General features: G+C 46.0%; 1 protein-coding gene across 1 annotated transcript in view; it reads right to left on the bottom strand.

The window, feature by feature from the left end:
- Positions 1-20,517, bottom strand: part of LPP (LIM domain containing preferred translocation partner in lipoma) — a 340,377-nt gene that overhangs the window by 172,274 nt on the left and 147,586 nt on the right. Inside the window, exon 5 of the mRNA XM_082486985.1 lies at positions 6,245-6,357. Coding sequence (XP_082343111.1) covers positions 6,245-6,357 — 113 coding nt within the window. The remainder of the gene's footprint in view (positions 1-6,244; positions 6,358-20,517) is intronic.

Here is a 20,517-nt window from a genome sequence, read left to right as displayed (position 1 = left end):
GCATCTTTGTCTATTCTGAAGAGAGTAAGGATTGGAAAGTCACATAGATGGGAACAGAGGTTCATTAGAGATTTAAAATAGAATGTGGTTTGGCACTGTAAAACAAACACGTGTATAAGATGGGCTGCATCAAGAGCTGCCTGAAAGAAATGCTCAGTGTTCCTTTTCTCTCGTGATCCTGGATCTACTGGTGAAGCTACCTACAGAAAGGGACAAAAAAACCAGCAGGGGTAAAACGTGCACGCTTGCTCCCCAATAACATGGAGGTCTGCTCTACATCCCCACTCATTATGCATTTCTCATACACATATATAGTAAAATGTAAAAACGTGCATTTTATCTATCATGCATTCAGATATTCATCGACATATACAGGCTTTGTATTACTGATTTTTATCACCTTAGTGCCTAGAAACCTCTTTTATAGAGCAAACACATATCGACCTGTAGAGACCCAGTGAGCGTTTAAACATGCAGAGAGCATACATGTTGTTTGCTAAAGTCTAATTCAGAGCACAGCGCATTCCTGCTTCTCAAACACACGAGGAAGGCAGAAGAAGGGAGACAGATCAAAAGCATTCCTGCAAAGCCAAAGTTTGAGTAAGAGGGTTAACATCACCAGGTAATTTATTTATACTGTTGGACACGGCTTCAATTTAGATAAAAGGCAGTTGCTTATCACATGGATATTAATAAATCAGGTTAGGTGTTCCAGAAATCTGCAAAAGCTGGATCTCGAATGGCAAGCAATAGACACGGACTATGGCTTTATTTAGAGAGTCACTGGGAGCTACTGGCCCTTGCCAGGAGCCAGCCGGCCCCGCTGGCAGCAAGAGCTGCACCGCGTTACCCGTGTTCCTTGCCAGCGAGCACCTACGCCCAGGCCAACGATCTCGACGATTAACAAAATCTAGCACTAGAGGGAGGCTGAACACATGTTCTGCTCTCTTTGGCCTTTTCGGCTTCTCCAAACATTAAAAGGCAGGCGACTTCAAGCAAGCCCAGCACCCAGGCAGAGCCCAGCCGCCCTGCCGCCGCGAGCGGGAGATGTGCTATTTAAGGCAGCACCCCCTGTAGGCAAAAATCACACCTTTCCCTCCCCAACTATTTGTCAATATGCACACCCAAAAGAAAAAAAAAAAAAAAAAAAGAAAAAAAGGAGGAAAAAAAAAGAAGAAAAAAAAAGAAGAGAAAAAAAAAAGAAAGAAAAAAGAAAGAAAAAAAGAAAATTCCTCCATTCCGACTGTTTCCTCAGCCGGTGAGTCACAGCCCACAAAGAGGCACCACCATCGCCACTCGCTGGGAGGGAGTCAGACAGCAAAATGCCTGGCAAGCTCCTCCGTAACACGGATGAGGCTCTCGCTCCTCGCATCTATCAACATGTTCCCACCTTCTCCCTAGCGAGTGCTAGGGAGAGGCGAGACGAGTCTCCTCTGAACAGCCTGGATGCCTTCAGACCGCGTTTAGGCATTTCTGCTCCCAAAATTCCTTGGCAATAGGAATTTGAGCCCTTCGGCTGATTTCCTGCATACTGCAACAGGCCGATAGGCCCTGGTCCATGAGTCCCGTAAGTCTGACTGTGGGAAGAGCTGCTGCCCGTGCACAGCGCAGCACTGCAGCCCCTCCATGCACAGGTGGTTATAACACGAACTGCTGTATTAAACTATTTTATCATAGAATCATAGAATGGTTTGGGTTGGAAGGGACCTTAAAGACCACCCAGTCCCCCCCCTGCCATGGACAGGGACACCTCCCACTAGACCAGGTTGCTCCAAGCCCCATCCAACCTGGCCTTGAACACCTCTCCAGGGATGGGGCAGCCACAACTTCTCTGGGCAACCTGGGCCACTGCCTCACCACCCTCAGATTAAAGAATTTCTTCCTAATATCTAATCTAACCTTCATGCAACTGTTCAAAGTCTGATTGTTTCTTCACTTTAAACCCCATACTAAACCACTTTTGCATATCCTTTTTGGGATATCCCACATTCTTTCTGGTCTCAGTCACTGATGGTATTTACTCATTAATTCGCAGTTTTTACAGTAATGAGGTGGTGCAATGTAGCAGACAGAACGGCTCTGGGACGCAGGAGATCTGGGTCCTATTTTTAGCCTGCCGCTGGTCAGCCTAGTGACCTGGGCAAAGCACTTTCCCTGCTTCAGCTTCCTTATCAGGGAGAGACTGGTATTTCTTTTGTAAAGCGTTTTGTGGTCTGTCAATACAAACCCCGCTGATAACAGCCGGGGGTTGTTGGGAAAGAGGCAATCGCCCGGATGAATACAATCCTCTCCTTTCCGTGTTGTGGTAGCATCGACAGGGTCCCAAACGAAAATCAGACCCACACTGCAGACAATTAGCGGCGATTCGTAAATACATGTTTTTCCAAGGTGGCCCTTGGCAGGTCCACAGCTGAGAGTCGCATCTGCTCTGAGCCACCCAGGTCCTGCTCCGACATGAAACACTGGGCTCTAAACCTTTGCTTTAAGGAGAAATAGTTGTTTCAAAGCCAGTGGAGACCCGAAGCCCCCACTATCCAGCTCATTAAGATGCAGCCGTAGCACACACGGCTCCAGAGCCAGCCTTCCCGGGGACGGGATGCGGGGTAGGGACCGGCGTGTTGCACAGTCCTCAGCCCCGAGCAGCCCTGCCTGGCAGGGAAGGAAGAAATTGCTGGCGCCATAAGCGAGGGTCCCTCTCTGGGAGCAAACAGGGCACCTGAGAGGTTGCTTATGAGAGCTTTTCACTTTTGCTTTCCCTGTTTTGAAACCAGAAGGAAAAAGAAATAAAAATAAAAATCTGCCTCTGTCCCTCCCAGATCTATCTTTTTCCCTTTGACAAACAGTGATTTCATTTTTCTTCCCGTCCAGGATTATTTTTTTTTTTTTTTTCTCTTTTAAACTGAGCCGAAGCCAACGTGGCAAAAGGCTCTTTGCTCATGTCCTTATTTGTCAAACACGCCATCACCGCGCCCTCACCACCATTCTGGGAACAAGCCCTCGCCTTCCCCAGCTGATTTCAGCCGAAGGGGAACTTCCCAACACAACTCTCCCTCAGCCCCAACGCACTCTTTTTTTAACGTAAACATTTCCTTTTCTATTCTCTTTTTTTAAGCATTACAGTTAGTTTAAATTTTCTTTCCTCCCCAGCCCTGCTGTGAATCCGAATACGGCAGATCAAGATGAGAAAACAGAAACTACAAGAAAATGCCGGATCTACTGCAAAGGTATTTCGCGACCCAGTCCTCCTCTGATTTCCATCAGAGCATAAGCACCTCAAGGGAAGTCAGATGCTAAAGTACCTTTTTGGATCTGATCCTAAGTGGCCCGTTCCACTGTCCAAATAGAGATCCAGAGATAAAGAGGCCTATGAAAACTGGGCACTATTATTTTAACTGCTGCTCTTAAACTACAACTTAAACTGTAATAATCTGTGCAGCTTTTAGCCATCTGCTAACAGTAACGCACGAAATGATAATAAACTAAACATATATATTCTGCTGCCCTCATCAACTTAACACCTAGTATAAAATGCTTTACCTGGAGCCACAGCACACATTTCCTAAGCTGTCATCAGCACTCTGCCATCCAGAGCGAAATTTCTGTTGTAAAGGGGCTGATTTGCTGAAGCAGATGAATTTTAACTCGGGAGCAAATCTGGAGGGCTCGCGCCGGGTCCGCAGGGGCTGAACCGCCCCAGGCAGCCGCCTCCGATCTGGTCCACGCTCAGGAACAGGGTCATCTGCTCCAGCGCTTACGTTTAGCAATGGGGAAACTGAGGCACGGAAATGAAGTGGCCCGGCGTTGGAATCGGGCTTGGCTTTAGCTTGTTAGAACCCGATCCAACACATGCTCATGAGATCTGTGCCTTCAGGCAGCCCTGTCCCGAGGGCTGAGAAAGGATTCACAGCAGAAGGAACACAGCCACCATTCATTCTGCTCCTTCAGCACAGAACCTCTGTCTGGAGTCATGAAAATGATGGTGTTCGATGCACAAAGGCATCGAGCAGCTTTCTCCATTGCCACCTGCCCTTTCCCCTCACGTTTCGGGCCTTACATCTTGCTTCAGCACGGCTTTTGCTGCTCCTGCGAGATAAGGAGCTGATCTTGCAGCACGACACCCCGCTGGCTCCTGACTTAGCCCTGGCTTTTGTCTGCTCCCGATCTCCTTCAAAGGATGGAAGGGAAAAGAAAGGGGAAAAAGGTGACACAAGAGCAGAGATTAAAGGCAGAGACCCGTGTTTGCTGTGTAGAGTGTATCTGGGGGTGGTGACAGGCATGAGTGCTGGGTACAACTGGCAGGCTCGCCTTCCTCCGAATGGGATGCCACGCGAAGGAATCTCCCTCTAACCAAGCTCCTGCTCCTGCCAAACCCCAACACTGTGAACATGGCTCCAGCCCCGGTTTCCCAAACCCAGAGAGAAAGGGTGTGACAAAGAGCAATTTAATGAGCTCAGCGGGGAAAAGCTGTCCCGTGGGGGGGGTCTACCAAGGGGCATATCCCAGTGACAGCCCCGAAGGGCTCAGGCACATCTTTGGACCCATTGCAGGAGGGAGGCATGAGGAGCTGAAGACACACAAGCCCCTTCCAATAAACATGGTGAGGTCCTCTCCTTGGGTGAAGCCTGACCCTGGAGAAGCATGTGAGGTGCCGTGGTCCCTTCCCACTGCCCAGGCTCCCGCGCAGGCAGCCGTGCAGGCAGCGCCCTGCCCTCACCAGGAACCTGCTGCTTCGCCACTTCCCAGAGCGGTCTGGGAGCTCCCCCGCTCCCATGAGGTCCACTCTTCTCAGAGAGATAAGAGACAGAACAACACTTGCTGGGGAATTACTTCATTCCCCCAAGGCTGGGAAAAGCCATGCTCCACACTTGGCTAATGTCCCTGACGGCTGCAGCCTTTCCTGGCAAAGGAGAACGTAATCCTCATTAACCCCTTCCCTCTCGAAGGCTGCTTACAATGCTGAACGCATTTCAGGAACACGATGAGACTGTGATATCATCTGAACATCTTGCCACAGGTAAGAGATGAGAGGAAGCCCACGAGGGAGGGAAATGTTTTCTTTTTACAGAGGTATAAAGTAGATGAATTGACTCCAGAGTCTGTGACGGGGTCAGAAACTAAGTCAGGTCTCTTGAATCCCATTCACTGCCTGCCCGTAGCCTATGCTCAGGTTCACATCCATCGAGGGACACAGGACTGCCACAACCTTCTAGGGTCACCAAGGGCAGCCCCATGGCTGTGGATATGTGGTTACACAGCAGTCAGCAGCCTCAAACCTAGATCACGCTCGCTTTGCTCTCGCTACTCCTCCCAGAAGGCTCTCCCAGACTTTCGCAGCCTCAGTGCTTGAAAACTTTCTGAACACCAGCATGAAGATCCTTCTGGCAACCTCAGCCTCTCCTGTTCCTGCATCAACATTCACCCAGAGCTGAAATAGTTCTTCTTCTCCGGTGCTTATTCCCCAAATGTATTTCAAATCTGCAACCATACCCTCTCCTCAGCCTTCCTCTTGCTCTGCTAACAAGCCAAACTCTTCTGGTCTCCACTGGCAAGATCAGCTCCTCACTCCTTGATCACCTTGACAGCCTGTCCCTACAGTCTGAATACGTCTCTCCTGAATGTGCCCGAGCTAACCCAACGGTGCCCAGCTCTCCAGGCAAGCTAGCGATGTCTGCACAAAAGTTTTCATACCTTTCAAAGGTGTTCAAGGCATATACCTATCCACACAGGTCATGCCAGCATCACCTGATGCATCTCAGAAGCTGCACTTTCATCCAGATGGCAAATCTAGAGGATCCAAGCCAGAAAAAAGCGGGGGAAGAGGGTCTCAGTGACATCACTGGGGCCTGGGCCAGGGTTTATTTGCTTCACTTAATTTTAGGCATCTAAACAAAGCACTTTTAGGATCAGATTACTGCCCTGAAGTCTCTCCACAGTCCATGGAAGGAGATGGCCCTTCCAGAAAACAATTCATTCTGGGAAGGTTTCACTCCCATCCGCCATCACAAGGACATAAGGCAATTAGTCTTCTAATTCAAGCCGGATGGGAAAAATCCTTTAATAGCCCAGCAAGTTTTGAATGGAAATATTCCCTACTTGGAAAACACAGCTTGCTAAAGCTGACTTGGTTGCTCCTGGCGCATGATTTCTAACCACAGCACTTTGCCACCTCCTTTTATTATCGTCCATTAATTTCCACAATTTTTGGATCATTTCTTCTCAAACAATAAAATTATCATCTTCTTACCTGCACGTTGAAAGTAACGTCATCCAAAGGGGGCGGGGGGGGAAAGGCACCTTGTGATGATGTGATGTTCCCGAGGTCATCCACCGGAGGTGGGGGTGGAGGAAAGAAGTCCCCTAGGAGAGAGAATGGGAGAATTTAAGACTCACCAGCATTTCCCCACATCATGACATGGATGATCAGGATGAACCCTGCAATACTCGCAGCTCCGCCATCTGGTTTGTGGCACAGGAAGTAAGACATTGTTTAACCATTAAATGCTCAGCTGCACCCCTCACTGCTTCAGGAGATGGCTACGACAGCTCGGTAACGTTGGGACGCTGTCTAAAAGCAGGGATTCCCTGTTGCAGAGAGGACACACGGAGGGCTGGAGCTAGAGACCAAAATCTAGACCAGCCCACCTCCTGCATCCCTGCTGCTAGCTGGCAGGCAGCCACACTCTGCATCTCCCTCTTCTTAGAGGGACCTCATAGCTTCAGGTAAAGGACTGCTGGGAAGATCACAGGTTCTTCTCAGTGACAAAAGCCACATGATGGGCCAGTTGCAAGCTCAGAAGCATCCACCTCTTTTAACTCTGAGAAGGCTTTTTACGGGGGGCTGATGTACAAAATATCTACATTTAATTTGCTCATCTTAAATTTCCAAATGTGCTGATGTGAAGACAAAGCAGCATACTGGCTCTGAAGCCATCCAGCTTAGTCTAGAGGTGGGAGATCTCTCCTTGAGAATGTCATGGGAGGTGGGATAACAAAGGAGAAAACAAGGACAGGGCAGCACAGGCTGCGGGCAGCAGGACACCAGGCTCTGAAAGCACCTCCTAAGGATGCAAAAAAGGGCTTTTGCCATTAGCACTGAATTTGGCTCCTGTGGAAGCAGCTGCCTGTAATTTGGACCACTTTGGTAGACTTTTGTTTCTTCTGATAAAGCTTGATGCTGCAATTAGAGCTGTTGGCTGTCCTGGGTGCAGCATCTGGGATGGCAGTTCAGGATGTGGTATTTCATGTATATAGGAACTGTTGCTTTTGGAGGATTTCAAGCCTTTTGGGAGGAAACACGGGCTCCCTACTTGACCCTCCACATCTCCATGCAGTGTCACACTGCCTCCCAGCTACAGCCCCTCAGCACCATCCCCAAAATACCAAGGAGCAGGCTCCAAACCGCTCAGAGAGGTGCTGAGCCAAACCCCAGGGACACAGAGTCCTCTGGACCACCCATGGCCAGGTTCAAAGCCCCGGGCTCAGCCCGCCCTAGGCACGGGCACCAGCCGGGCAGCACCACTGGCACAGCACCTTCATGATATTTGCTGTGGGAAGCAGGTGGGTCTGCACCCCTGGAAAGCTTTTCTGTTCAATTTTGAATCCCTCTCTGAAAGGCACAAAGTCCCCCCAGGACTTTTAGGGATCTTATTTCCCAGGAAAGTAATTTCTTCCCATTTTCCCCAAAGTGAGCATGGATAGGACTCGAAAAAAAACCCTCTGAATCAATAAGAAAGTATCATCCTAAATACAGATGCACAAAGACAGTTTGAAAACAACACACTGAAAACTAATTTAAGACAACCGTGGTGCTCCAGTACATAAAATCCCATGAAACCTACCGGCTCATGATATTTTAGAGTTCAAGATTGATTTTTAAGAAAAATTATGTCCAATAACATCTGCAGTATCCTCCTCTTTGCCCTATAATTAATCCAATCTTTTATTTCAAATCATATGAAATACAATACAGAGTAAAAAGAAAAGAAGAAATATTTTGAAATTAATATCTTTGTGCTTAGTTCTAAAAAATGCTGGGATGTTTGAGTGCTAAGTAAACTTTTCTTCTTTGCTCTGAAAATGACCCTCTAACCAACGTGATTTTGCAAACAAATTCAATTCCAGCGGATACCATACTTCCCAAAGAATACACTTCAGATCATGTTTCTCCAGTTAGTCCCAGCTCTGATGCCAAAGATTCATGTCCCCGCACAGCACATTAGTCAGACACTCTTGCTTTATTATACCCTTCAAAACACCTAAGCAAAATCGAGGTAGAGAATGCGTTGAAGGGGATGAGACAGGGAGAGGGACAGGGTTTGTGAATAAACAGAAGGGAAAAATAACAATTGCTATAACAGAAGGGGAAAACAACGATTGCTAGAACAATCACAAAACAAATACCACTTTGCCCCTTTGGAAGATCCATTCTTCACGAAAGAAAACAACACAACATTGGCAAGATTTTTCAGAAAAAGAGCAAAGGACAAAAACAGAGGAGAGCCCTTTTCTTGAGTTTGGAAGAAAACACTTTTCTTTGCAGTAGGAGACAGCTGGCTTTACCACATCCCAGCCCAGCTCTGCTGACTCCGTCCTCTGTGTCAGATAAGCTCCTGGCTCCACTCTCCCCACAAATGGGAAGGTTTTTAGACTGGGAAGCAGAGAGCAGATGCCTGATGAACTGGGGGGACCTTGCAGATGTTTGGCCTTTTCCTGGTCCTCCGCGAACAGATGGACTTTTCTCCTTCACAGCTTTAGTTATTTATTCTGCCACTGCACTTTCCTCTTTCCCACACACAGCCGTAGGACCCGATGCTGTTCCCACTGCACTCGCGGGAGAGTATTCCCTCGGATGCAGGAGGGGAAGCTGTTACTGTATTATTATTATTGGCATTGCTGGAAGTCTCCCTCCAGCAGAGAGGGAAGCGTGCAAAGACTGTAAAATCTGTGTCCTGAGCAGTGTACGGTTTTAGATGACGCGTGGAAGAAACAGCTCTACATTTGAGGGAGTAAAGGAGAAAAAAAAAAAAACACCTGAAAGCAAGCTTACGCTCCATTTAAGCAGCATCTTCCTACAGACTGCTCCAATGCATCTTGGGGACCTTCCCTCACCCCAGCAGCTTTGTCAAGCCAGACAGATTTCACTTGCTTAGAGCCAGGCAAGCCGTGGGAGGAGGAAGGGAAGTCCATGTATGGGGAGAGCATATCACTGCCACCCACTTCTGACCACCTCCAGCACGAGCCAGCTACATGGGGAACCGTCTGGGCAACGGACCGTACCCTGACCTGCATAGAGGCACTGGCAACCACAGGGAAAACGGGGCTCTGGGGTTACCAGAGTTAACCATGGGCTGGTGGAGGACATGTCCCACCCTCAGTGCTCACCCTCTCCCGCCTGATTTAACCCCGCTGCCCCTCCATGAATAAGGGATACGATGGGCAAAAGGCATATTAGTATTGATGGCTGCTCAGCACCGAGATTGGCCTTTCGGTTGACGTTCACCCGGCATCAGCCTGAACACTTGGAGGTACTCAAGTTATGAGAGTGACTGCACGGAGCTCCATCAATGGAGACACATCAAGGCACCTCCAGGAGGCAATTTATACTTCAAGGCAGGTGAAATCACCTTCCGAAGGCAATTCCCCCCGCGGAGGCAGCCTGGGGCAGGCACGGTTGCAGGCAGGGAACCTCAGCCTGCCCCTCCACGCACTGCGGCGCAGCCTCTCCTCAGCTCTCACAATGAGAAATCCCTACCCATTACCATACGTTTAGAGGAGAAAATAAACCACTCCTCATTGCACCAGCTCCTGGTTTCTTCTTCTTACAGCTGTGAAGAACGTGAGTCAACCTACGAAGGGGCTGCGCGGTGTGACACATGCGTCAGCTCAGTTATTTCAGATACGAGGGCGCAACGTGCCGTGAAACCGCAGCTCTGAGCTCTCCCCTCGGCGCCCGTGCCTGCTCCTGCGCCGGAGCATCACCCAGCACAGCCACGAGAGATGATACCATCAGCCCCAGCAACGCTCTCCCCCATACTGTACAATCAAGTAATTAGACAGAAATTAAGTCAGTTCATCATGGCTACGTTGGGAAACTATAGCAGAGCCATAAACAGAAGTGATGCCTTCCAAGCCCCAGCCCGGCTTCTGGCTCCAATCAAATCTGTGCCACGCAGATGCATTCGCAAGGTTTTACCCCTCTCCTCCCCTAAATCTGCCCTCTTACACCTTCCAAGAAGATTTAGACGTTTCATTGTTACACTTTTCAAATGTACAAATAAAAAATTGTTTCAAAGCCTTAACAGATGTGTAGATCAGCACGAGCCCGTCCGGCTGAATAGAAACTCTTAAAATTTTTGCCATTGGCTGCCTGATGCCTTCTGGGTACAAGTACAAGCTGAGAAGAACATCCTGTCTCACGCGCTGAACACCTTTCTCACAGTGTAACCTTTAAATTTTTACATCCACTTCAGTTTTTTGTATGATCAGGCTCGTATGTCTCAAGCCTTTGTTTTCGGGGAGATATATCTGCCAGTCAACAAATGAGTTGCAGCAGAGTAACTGCCTCCCTCTTTGACTGACACAGTTGTTTAGACATGAAGATTTGCAGCTTTGAAACTTCTAGACACGAAGAAGATCTCACATGTTTGATAAGACGAGACTGTTTGGGGGAAAACCCTCGGAAACACAAAAAAAGCAAAACATCATATTTTTCCCTGAAACAATAACTTAATGAAATCTATCAACCAATGAAACAGGGTTCATACTAGTCTTCCCAGATCTCTGGCGGACTGCTGAAGACTCTATGCCCAGATGTTTTTCATTTTTCTCCTTCCAAACAAAAGTAACCCTTTCTCACTGTCATCTTGATAATTTCTGACACTGAAGCTGGTACAGAATCAGTTTGAATCATCTGAAAAACACAGGTCTCCCCTGATTTAGAGACCAGAATAAGGACAGTGATGGAGCAAACCCCCACTGACGTGTTTCCATTCCAACTCAAACAGACTCCATTCAGGAAAGCACTGAGCAGATACAGGCATTTCCCATTGCCCTGTCAAGTATTTAACTTCAACTGCAGAAAGCCAAAGTTTGCAATTTGAGGGTGATCTACATTGAAACAATTAAGATTTACACTTAAACTCGAATTCGTTTAGCACTGGGCTAAAATCCTTTTGATCGAAGCTACCACAAACCCATATTCCACAATAACCACTGCAAAACCCTGTAGAATATTGCAGTATTAGTAAGTGGTCCGTGAAACTTCATACTGCAGAAGTGATGCCGCAGGATTTTTATAGAAAACTTCAGCTAGATATGACCCAGTGACTCTTAGGTGTGAACCTGCATCTTACTAAGTTTCCCAAAATGAACATTTTCCTGTAACATCTGTACTTAACACATATCACTGGACAAGGAAAGCACACAATTCAAATCATGTTTTCTATTGGCGCATCCTTGGTCAAAACCATGTCGTGAGGGGTCACCGACACCACGTCAGAGCAGGGGAAACCACGACATGATTACACACCAGCCCCACAATCTACCTAAATATATCACATTGCCCTGTGATTCCTAAAATAAAGCAGCTCCACCAACCCAAAGCACCGTTTAAATTACCACTCTCTTACCAATCACTAATCCTACCATTTGAACTACTTTTGCTAATCAGCTACTGTAGTAATAAGCAAGAGGGAGGGAAAAAAAAAACCCCCACACTGGCTTATTTCATCCTCAGCATTTAAAAAAGGAATACTGAGTCTGTCAGGTAGTTGCACTGAAAATTTACTTCACCACCTGCTAGCTGAAATATTGCTTTTATGGATTTATATTGTATTAAAAGGTCACTGGCTGTTTAAGTCTTAAACAGTTTTAATCATTCTAAAAGTCTCTTAACAGTAAGAAAAGGAAGCTCAGAACAAACAGCAGCAGGGATTCTAATTAAAAGGGCCAATTCATCTAATTTTATTTGGGGTTAATTATTCAGGATTCACTCTCTGATGTGTAAGGAATAGCAATTAGTAATTTTAGTGATTTGAGGAACATTGGAGGTGTAATCAGTTAAAATGAGTGAGTGTTTACAACACAAGATGTTGAATTAGTTTCTCCCAGCTGGAGAACAGGAACATTAGTCCCCTACAGTTCAGGACTATGAATCGCAGTCCTGCTTAAAATATTCTCTTCAAAGTCAAAAAAAAACCCAACCACACGTCAACAATCATCTGGTAATTTTGTTTACTACACGGGAAGTCAATAGGCTACATGTACCATGGCAGCTTACGCATCCTCACCTCCACCTTCATCCCCTCATCCAACCACCCAAACCCTGGGACACCTTGGAAACTATTCCCAGCACTTTTCCTATCTGCACAATTTCAGCTGGACTGCCACCCTCCTGCCACGCCGCCTTTTACCGCAGCTAGCCAAGATAACGAAAGCAGCCGCCTGTGGAACTTTCAAATGTTAATTAACTTCAGTGGTTAAATATACAGAGGAAAAATGACCGTGCGATTAACTTAAAACCTCTAGGTACAATTCCACCCGCAAACACAAATCCAAAATAGCTCCGTTGGAATCGCTCTGGATTTCTTCCAGTGTTACTAGCGCCAGAACAAGTTACTAAAGCTTTCAGGAGTAGCAGATGAGACTCTGATGGGGACGGAGGAGCCGCGTGGGAGAGTGCCAGCGGGGAGATCCAACACTGGCTGCTTTGACATTTGGGTTTGAGCTGAGGCAGCAGCTCAAAAGCCATTTTTTTCTACCTCTCAATAGGGAACTGGCTTTTTCCACCATTTAGGCATAGCCAGGCGCTTCAGTGGGACTGGAGCTGGACCCCTTGCATTGACTACAAGTTTGTGACCGCTACAAGGAGCGGCATTGGCACAACGTGCCAGGCTCACTTGAGATGATGCAGCTTTTATTGAGCAACTTGATTTAGCACAAACAGATGCTATCTTTAGTGTCCTGTATGAAGATCTCTCAATCTTTCACTCCAGCTCTGGTCAGCAGTGGGGAAAATCCCACCCACCTCTGGTTCATGTCTGAACTCACTGACCTCCCTCTCAAAACACCCCGAAGGCAGTAATTAGCACGAGGGTAGGAAACAAGGGCTCAGTTCCCCAAATTATGCAAAATCTCAGCCGCTTCACCACTGTGGATACCCTTCATTGTGAAAACAACGCCTTTTTTTGACGAGACTGCGTTTTTATTCAGCTTGTGTCTATAGACACCTAGCCGTGCCATCCTTCCCAGCTAAGCGCAACCCATGCTCCTGCCGCCCCGACGGTCGCAGGGCAGGGGGAGGCAGGTATAGCCGCATGCTGAGTTGTTTTCTCCCATGCGCATCAGCCGAACATCCTACACATCGTACGCTCATGATACATGCTGCTACGTACAAAGGCATCGATACGAGGCTGCAGTTTGATTCAACTTATTTTTCCATATGACTGCGGGGGCAAAGCTTTCCAGCTGGTGTCCCACGCCAACCTGGCTGCAACAGAGATGACTTATTTTGCTCACCTCAACAATCCCTTTTATAAACACGATGCGAATGAGCCAATTCTGCTCCCGCTCCGATCATGTTACACTTAACGATTATCTCCGTAACTCTGATATCTGCTTAGAGGAGAGGTCTGCTAGTATCGGAGCTCAGCTCTATGGAAAATAAATCAGTCCTTTACTAAAGCTTAGTGAAGGACTAAAGTTGAGCCAATGCAAGAAACAGCCCGTGGCACTGTAAAACTTTAATTAAAATCTGGGCTAAAATAGAAGGAGGAAGAAGAGCCATAAGCTTAACAGAAAAGCTCTAAGTACCATTCCTTGTCACAGACTTCTTTTAGGACTTTAGGGATGTCACGTAGCCCCACTGTGCCTCGGTCCGTGGGCACGCAAAGCCTTCCTCTGCCCTCTCTCCACTGTTTATTTGTAGACGCAAGGACAGAGTCTTGCTGCACAGACCAAGTGAGACATTAGTACAATGAGATCCCGCTTTCAGTTGCAGCTGCTCAAGCCCAATAACGAGGACAAAAGTAGTTCTGAATGATTTTTAAAAAATGACAAAAACCAGCCTGCTGAGATGGAAAGATTTCAACACAAACAACTGGAAATATGCTGGAAATCAGGGCATCTAAGTCAAAAAAGCAAGCCCTATCCTCGGAGGGGAACCACGGGCTGCATTCCCACACATCATGCCTCTCCTCTGCAGAGCGAAAGGTCCATGAAACAACTCAGCGAGGGAAACACTGCCTCATTCAGAACAAAACTGAAACAGGTTATCTATTTGTTTATTAGATTATGGCATTCAACTCATTTGTTCATTGCCAAGACCTCCTGACAAGAGTTGACATATGCATTAATTTATTAAAGAGGGCTGTTTTGAAGGAGTTGAAAAAAAAAAAGAGCTACACCACTGGATTAAGACCTCGTTCTCCCTGGCTGTTGTTGCATGGCACAATCAAAACAAATCTGGTTTTTTGGTCAGCTTTCTGCCCTAAGGAGGCAGCCAGGGAAGATGGGGACTATGTCCTTCAGGTACATCCTCTACTTATCACCAACCAAATCCTCTCTCTGCGTAGTGATGAAACACAAAACACTGCACAGATCACAAAAAAAACATCTCCCAGAGCTCTTTACTGCCAAAGGACTTCCTCAAATTTTGGAAGCTGCAGCCAACAGTTTTTAAGCAATCTCGGACTTATCTTTGCCTATGATTGTTTTTGTGTTGTTTTCCCACTTTGGGGGTGAATTGCAATTGGAGCGGTCAGAGGAAACCCGACATGCTGCAGCTTGGCTTGAGCCTTGGAGCCAGCAGTGGCACGTGCTGAAGAACATCTGGAAGCAAGCGCTGGATCCATTCTGCTTGCCCAGCACGCAAAGGAGAGGGACGACAAAAACCGCTGCCATAACTAGACCATTTCCCTGGGTGATCAGGTCAACCTTCCTGCAAGGCATGCTCTTCAAAAAGTCTTCTGCTGCTGGCTTGAGAGACTGGAGCAAAAACACCGAGTGGGAAATGCATGTACAGCCCTCACAGAGGAACTGATCAAAAAAAACCTCCATAAACTGATTTTTTGAACTGGCTCATTTAGTTCCTCCCATCCTCTTCCCCACCCTTCCCCTGTGTAACTTATAAACATCCAAACTTGGAAAGATTAAAGCAAAACGTGTCTTTATCAGATGTTGTCTTGGTTCACTGTTTTCACCAATACAAACAGCCCTGGCTTTCTGCCTCCTATTGCAGTCAGCGCTACCGGGGAGAAGAAAAAGTAGCTAGATTTTCTTCATGCTACAAAATTAACCACTTTCTTATTCACCAGTGTAACAGTTGAACAATAAATTACATCCTTAATCCCTGAAGATAATTTAAGATAAAATCAGATATTGGATAAATAGAATTCACCTCTATCTTCTTCTTTCAAAGTAAATAATTAATGCTACATATCTCCATGTCTAAATTTATATAAATATATGTTTATATGGAGTTGTGGTAGTGGTTTTTGTCGAGAGAGTTTGGTTTCTTTCACTGGTACCTACTAGAAATGTCACGCATCATCTGCTTTGACCATGGAAGAGAAATGGGATTATAATCAAAAGAAAAAAAAATGGGAGATATCTTTGCCTGGGCAGATTCCACCTGGAGGTGCTCTACATCCTCTCTACTGTACTTTTGGATAACAGGGAAGACAGAGGCGAAAAAAAAAATGACGTTGGCTTTCTCTTCTTTGAGATGAACTTTACCCTAAACCACTGATGCACAAGCTTCCTGTCCCAAGAATCACTGCCCAACAGCCCAAACTTACTACACACACTGACACGCGCAGTTATCACCATACTTTAAGCAGAAATGCTTTAAAATTTACACTTTTATGCAATTCAACAAAGTAACTGGTTAGGAAATAACGTGCTAAACTGACTTTTAGATAAGTGACTACATTTATGTTTTCCACATTCCACAAAATCCCCTACCGAGAACTGCCTCATACTTCTCCTTGCTAGTCAGAGCCCAGAGCACCGCGTAGGAAAAACAAGAGCAGAGAGAGAGCACTTCCCATCAGGAGCATCCTAAAGTGGGCGAGGAAGAGGCGAATGACAGAGGCACAAAAAGTACTTCCCAAGGATGAGAAGGATATTCCCATTCATGACACTGACGATACTAAAATTCACTCCCTAGCCTGACCCAGGCAGACTGCCTATTCTCAGAATAAAAGCAGGGATAAATGGTGGCACCACGGTATCTGTGCTGGTCTTGGGGGACACGTGGCTTCCCAACAGGAATGACCCCGATACGGTAGTTATCCAAGCACGTGTTTCAAGCTTCTGACCATTTTGAGAAAGGAGTCAATCAACGCTGTAACTATGCTCAGCATATGGTGCCTCCCTTCCAGAGAAAAAGTATTAGGGTCTGGCACCAGCGCAGGGTAACAGAGAGGGTGCCCTTGCAGTAAGACACGCCGCACCAAAAGTGGGGTCAGTTATTTGGTGTAGAGAAACCTGGGCGAGATCATTTTCAGATTGAATTAAAACTTTTCTATTTAACCAATAGAAAATGAATTACTGAAATATTTGTGGATATTGTTAAAAGGAAAAATGCGGAAGAAAATTAAAATCTTCTGGAAAGATTGTGGTTTTGTTTGAAAAGCCAGAGGTTTTATTCTTGAACTAAAATGTTGTGGAAAAAAAAATGATAACAAATTGTAGTAACATACTGCTAAAGTTTCTAGGCTAGACTTTTGAAGTGTTCACTCTGAGGTCTGGTTTTCCCTCAGAGCTGCTACTTGGAGAATTCTAGGCAGAAAAAAAATAAATTAGATTAGGTGGGGAATCTCTCTTGATTTTCTTTCGACTGAACTTCTTTTCCAGCCTTGCTTCAGGAAAGTGCAAATCCATTCTTTTCAGATTAATGATTGATCTTCATTCTAAATCCCCACTCCAATATTAATAACCTCTCAGAAAACAATTAAAATGGATATATTGTTTGAGTGTGTGCTCAGGGAGCAAGAGAAGAGGATAAATCTTCTATGAGCACAAAACCCTCTATCAGACTTTGAGGCCTGCTGATGCCCGCGGTGACATACAGAGGTTATTCGCTGTAACATATGCATCTCCCCATGCTACCACAAGCACAGGCCTGGAGCAGTGAATGGGAAGGAAAGTGTGCTCAGCAGCACAGGGGAAGAGTGGGTGGTCCATCTCACCTTCTATACAAAAATCCCTCCACCAGCAAGACTGAAAGAGTAGACCTTTTCCTCCATCAGACAGATGATGTTATGGGAAGGAGAGTAACTTCCAATTTGACATTACCAGCAATGCAAAGACCCAGAGAGACCCCAGGCAGGTGCTTTGCTTAGAAAGTATTTTAATGCACAGAGATGCCTGATGTGCTGAAGTTTTATGACAAACTATGGAGCCCATGTCATTCAGAGTTGCTTATTAGCCCAGTCTTCCCAAGTCCTGAGAATTTTGTAGCCAACGTCTCTACTTTCTTCATGAATCACAACAAGGAGAGAAGTGTCTTCTGGGCCAACTGCTCTGGACTGGCTTGTCTCCACCCTGCTCAAGGTTGCCTTTTTCCAGTCCCAAGTGAAATAATGAGAAGGTTGTGTTGCTGCTTGCCAACGTGGTGTTTTTACAGCATAATGATGAGAAAGCACGCTGTCTGTCCTGGTAAGAGTGCTCGTGGACATATTTAAGAGGACCATCTTTTGCAGAGTGAGACAAACTTGAGAGTCGTGGTGCTAGAGTCTGCCCAGAGAAGAGAAACATCCTCCTTTGGAGAGCACTAACCAGCGTCGCTAAACGAAACCGAACAACAGCAGGTTTTGAAAACTCACACTGCAATTTTGCAATGCACGACTTGCTGCACGCAGTCATCCAAGGTGACTGCTTTATGCAAAAGCAAAGCTCGTTCCTAGAGGATTTAAACAATCACAGTCAGATTTCCTTGATGAAAGCCACCCAAGTGAATAACAACCTTATTTAAAGAGAAAATGTGGAATGTTTGGGTACCTGGGCTGTCAAGAAAACCAGAAATAATCAAGAACACACCTGAGAATGATTTGAAATTAGCCAATGTTTATCTTTCTACACAAAGGAGGAATTTCAAATTTAAAAATAAGGGCATAACCTAGCTTTAAAATCCAGTACCACATCTAGGCAAAACCTAAATGTGGATGCTGAAGATCATATAAGAAACGGGATTCTCTGCTTTCAAGAGACCAAGAGATTTACTCTATATCCTTATCAGGCCATACATATCACATCATGTCATGGTGATTAGCATCTTGCTTGATTAAAATCTTTAATTCCACTGGATTTAAAAAGCTAATTTGAGAGCCACTCAGACAAGAGCCCAAGGCTGCGGCTGATCACAAGCACAGAACGGCACATTGCGACTGCGGCACTGATATCTGCTCCCCTGGTTCTTCAAAATGTTGCAGCTAAAATATCTAACCAAGACAGGTAAACAAAGGTGTGTGTCAGGTCAACCAGCAAAATCTTTCAAGGCAATGGCTCCGCACTCATCATGAGAAAGAAGATAAAACCTACTTTGGCTCTCCTTTACTATATATTTAATATTTGCAAGAGAAAAATCAGATGACTGCTTAAAGTTTGGGATGATGCACGCCATCTTCAAGCTATTCTTGAGCTAAATGTTTAATATTTCATGTGGTTTGGAAATGGCTTAAATTCCCTGCTGAATTTTTCATGCCCGTACACAATTTAGCCTTTATCAAAAAAATCCCCTTCAATTATGTACGCTGCAGAAAATGCAGAAATTCCTCGGAAGGATTCTAGCCGCCTTTTTTACCCCGAAGTTTTGTTTGTTGTTTTTTGGATTGCTAGGGTTTGCATAAAAAATCCTTAATTGGATAATGAAGTTATCTGGACTTCACCATTTGTGCTAATCATAGAAAATCAACTCCACTTTGTTTCCCCCTCTCTCCGCATACCTTTATTTTCATTGAGGGGAACGGGAAAAGAGAAGAGCACTGAGGAGGGGCTAAATGGTTGCAAACTTTTGGACGGACCCTGCTTTTTACCCTGATACACAACAGGGAGCTGTAAAGCTGCAGCAGCGGGGCCACCACGGAGCAAACCGAGCAGGCGGGCAGGCTTTGGGCAGTACAGCCTGCAGAAGGCACGCCGTTCCCAGTGCAGGAGATGTGGCAGGAAAATGGGCGTAATTAGAGCACTGCAACGTGCCAGCTATTCTTGGAGGCAGAACAGCCCCTCAGGAGCTATTGCAGGAGAGCGAAGCGAGGACAGCCCTCCGACCACTCTATCCCGCGTCACGGGCATCCCCAGGAACATAAAGCCATCCTCCCATGTTCTGTCCTGCCGAGCAGCTCAGGCTAAAGGTGCCGCCTCTCCGCTGCTTTTGTTCTCTGAACACCTTCATTTTGCTGAGCATACATCCCCTAAAGTTCCAGGAATATTTACATAAGCCACGCACAAATACTATTTTGAAGAAGTGACTCCCCCAGTTCTTCTCCTATTTTTGGAAATGCATCTTAAAAAAGCCTCCCTAATATACTGGAATAGGATCCATATTATCTCTTCATAAAAGGAATCCAACTTCTAGGCTTCTAAATTCACTGGTAAGCAGTTCAGACTTCCTTTTATACTGTAAGATTTCCTTCCCATAAGATGCAAGATATATTGCCTCAAGGGAGAAGCAGCTTTATGAAGAGGAAGCTGTGTGTGCCAGGATTGTTCTCTTCCATTATTCGCAACATCCTTTTTCCCTCCCATTGTTTAAATAGAGTTGGTCACCAGAAGAACCTGCAGCAAAAACACCGATACCCTCAGCCGAGCACCCACCTGCCAAGAGCCCCAAGCAACACCTGCTCTTCTGCAGAGCCTTCTGGACGTCCAGAAAACGTATGTTTTCTGTCCATGCCCCAGTTCTGATAGAAACATGACTTTGCTAAGAGACTTAGTTTCTGCTTTTCCCACCAGAACAACGTTTGAGGAATGGATGGCTCACCGATAACCTCCTACCTACATATATTTTTGTAGAACTCCAGTGAATAGAAGGATGAAGAGGGGGGAAAAAAAGAGAGAGAAAACACATTCAGTAGTGACCAGTGTAACAGGAAGGAAAAAATTTAAAAATCTGGTGTCTGATGTTTCTACATGTGATCCAGAGGAACGTTCCCCTCGTGCACACATGTGCTCGTGTGGAGCATGGACTCAGTTAAACACTTAAGATCAAGTGCACGCTTAAATGTTATGTCCCACAGGGCTTCAGAAAGCATGTATCAAATTAGGCATTTGTGGAAATGCTTTGCTAAGCAAAAGGATCAGTTTACGTACTTTCCCCAAAGATCCTGCGAAATGACGCTGAATGGTTGCACTGGTACATCTCAGGAGGTCCCCAATTCTTCCCTGAAGCATTCATTTGCTACGATTTCACTCTTGCACATTCAGCTTTGGGGAATCAGTATGGGAAACTGGGACCAGGGAATTTGCAGCAAGAGAAATGACAGTATTACCAGGGGTAGCTGATGTAACCACAACTGA

This window comes from Vanellus vanellus (assembly GCF_965231255.1).
Source record: "Vanellus vanellus genome assembly, chromosome: 8".
Taxonomy (NCBI): domain Eukaryota; kingdom Metazoa; phylum Chordata; class Aves; order Charadriiformes; family Charadriidae; genus Vanellus; species Vanellus vanellus.
The sequence above is the reverse complement of the archived record's forward strand: the minus strand, read 5'-3'. Positions and strand labels throughout refer to the sequence as shown.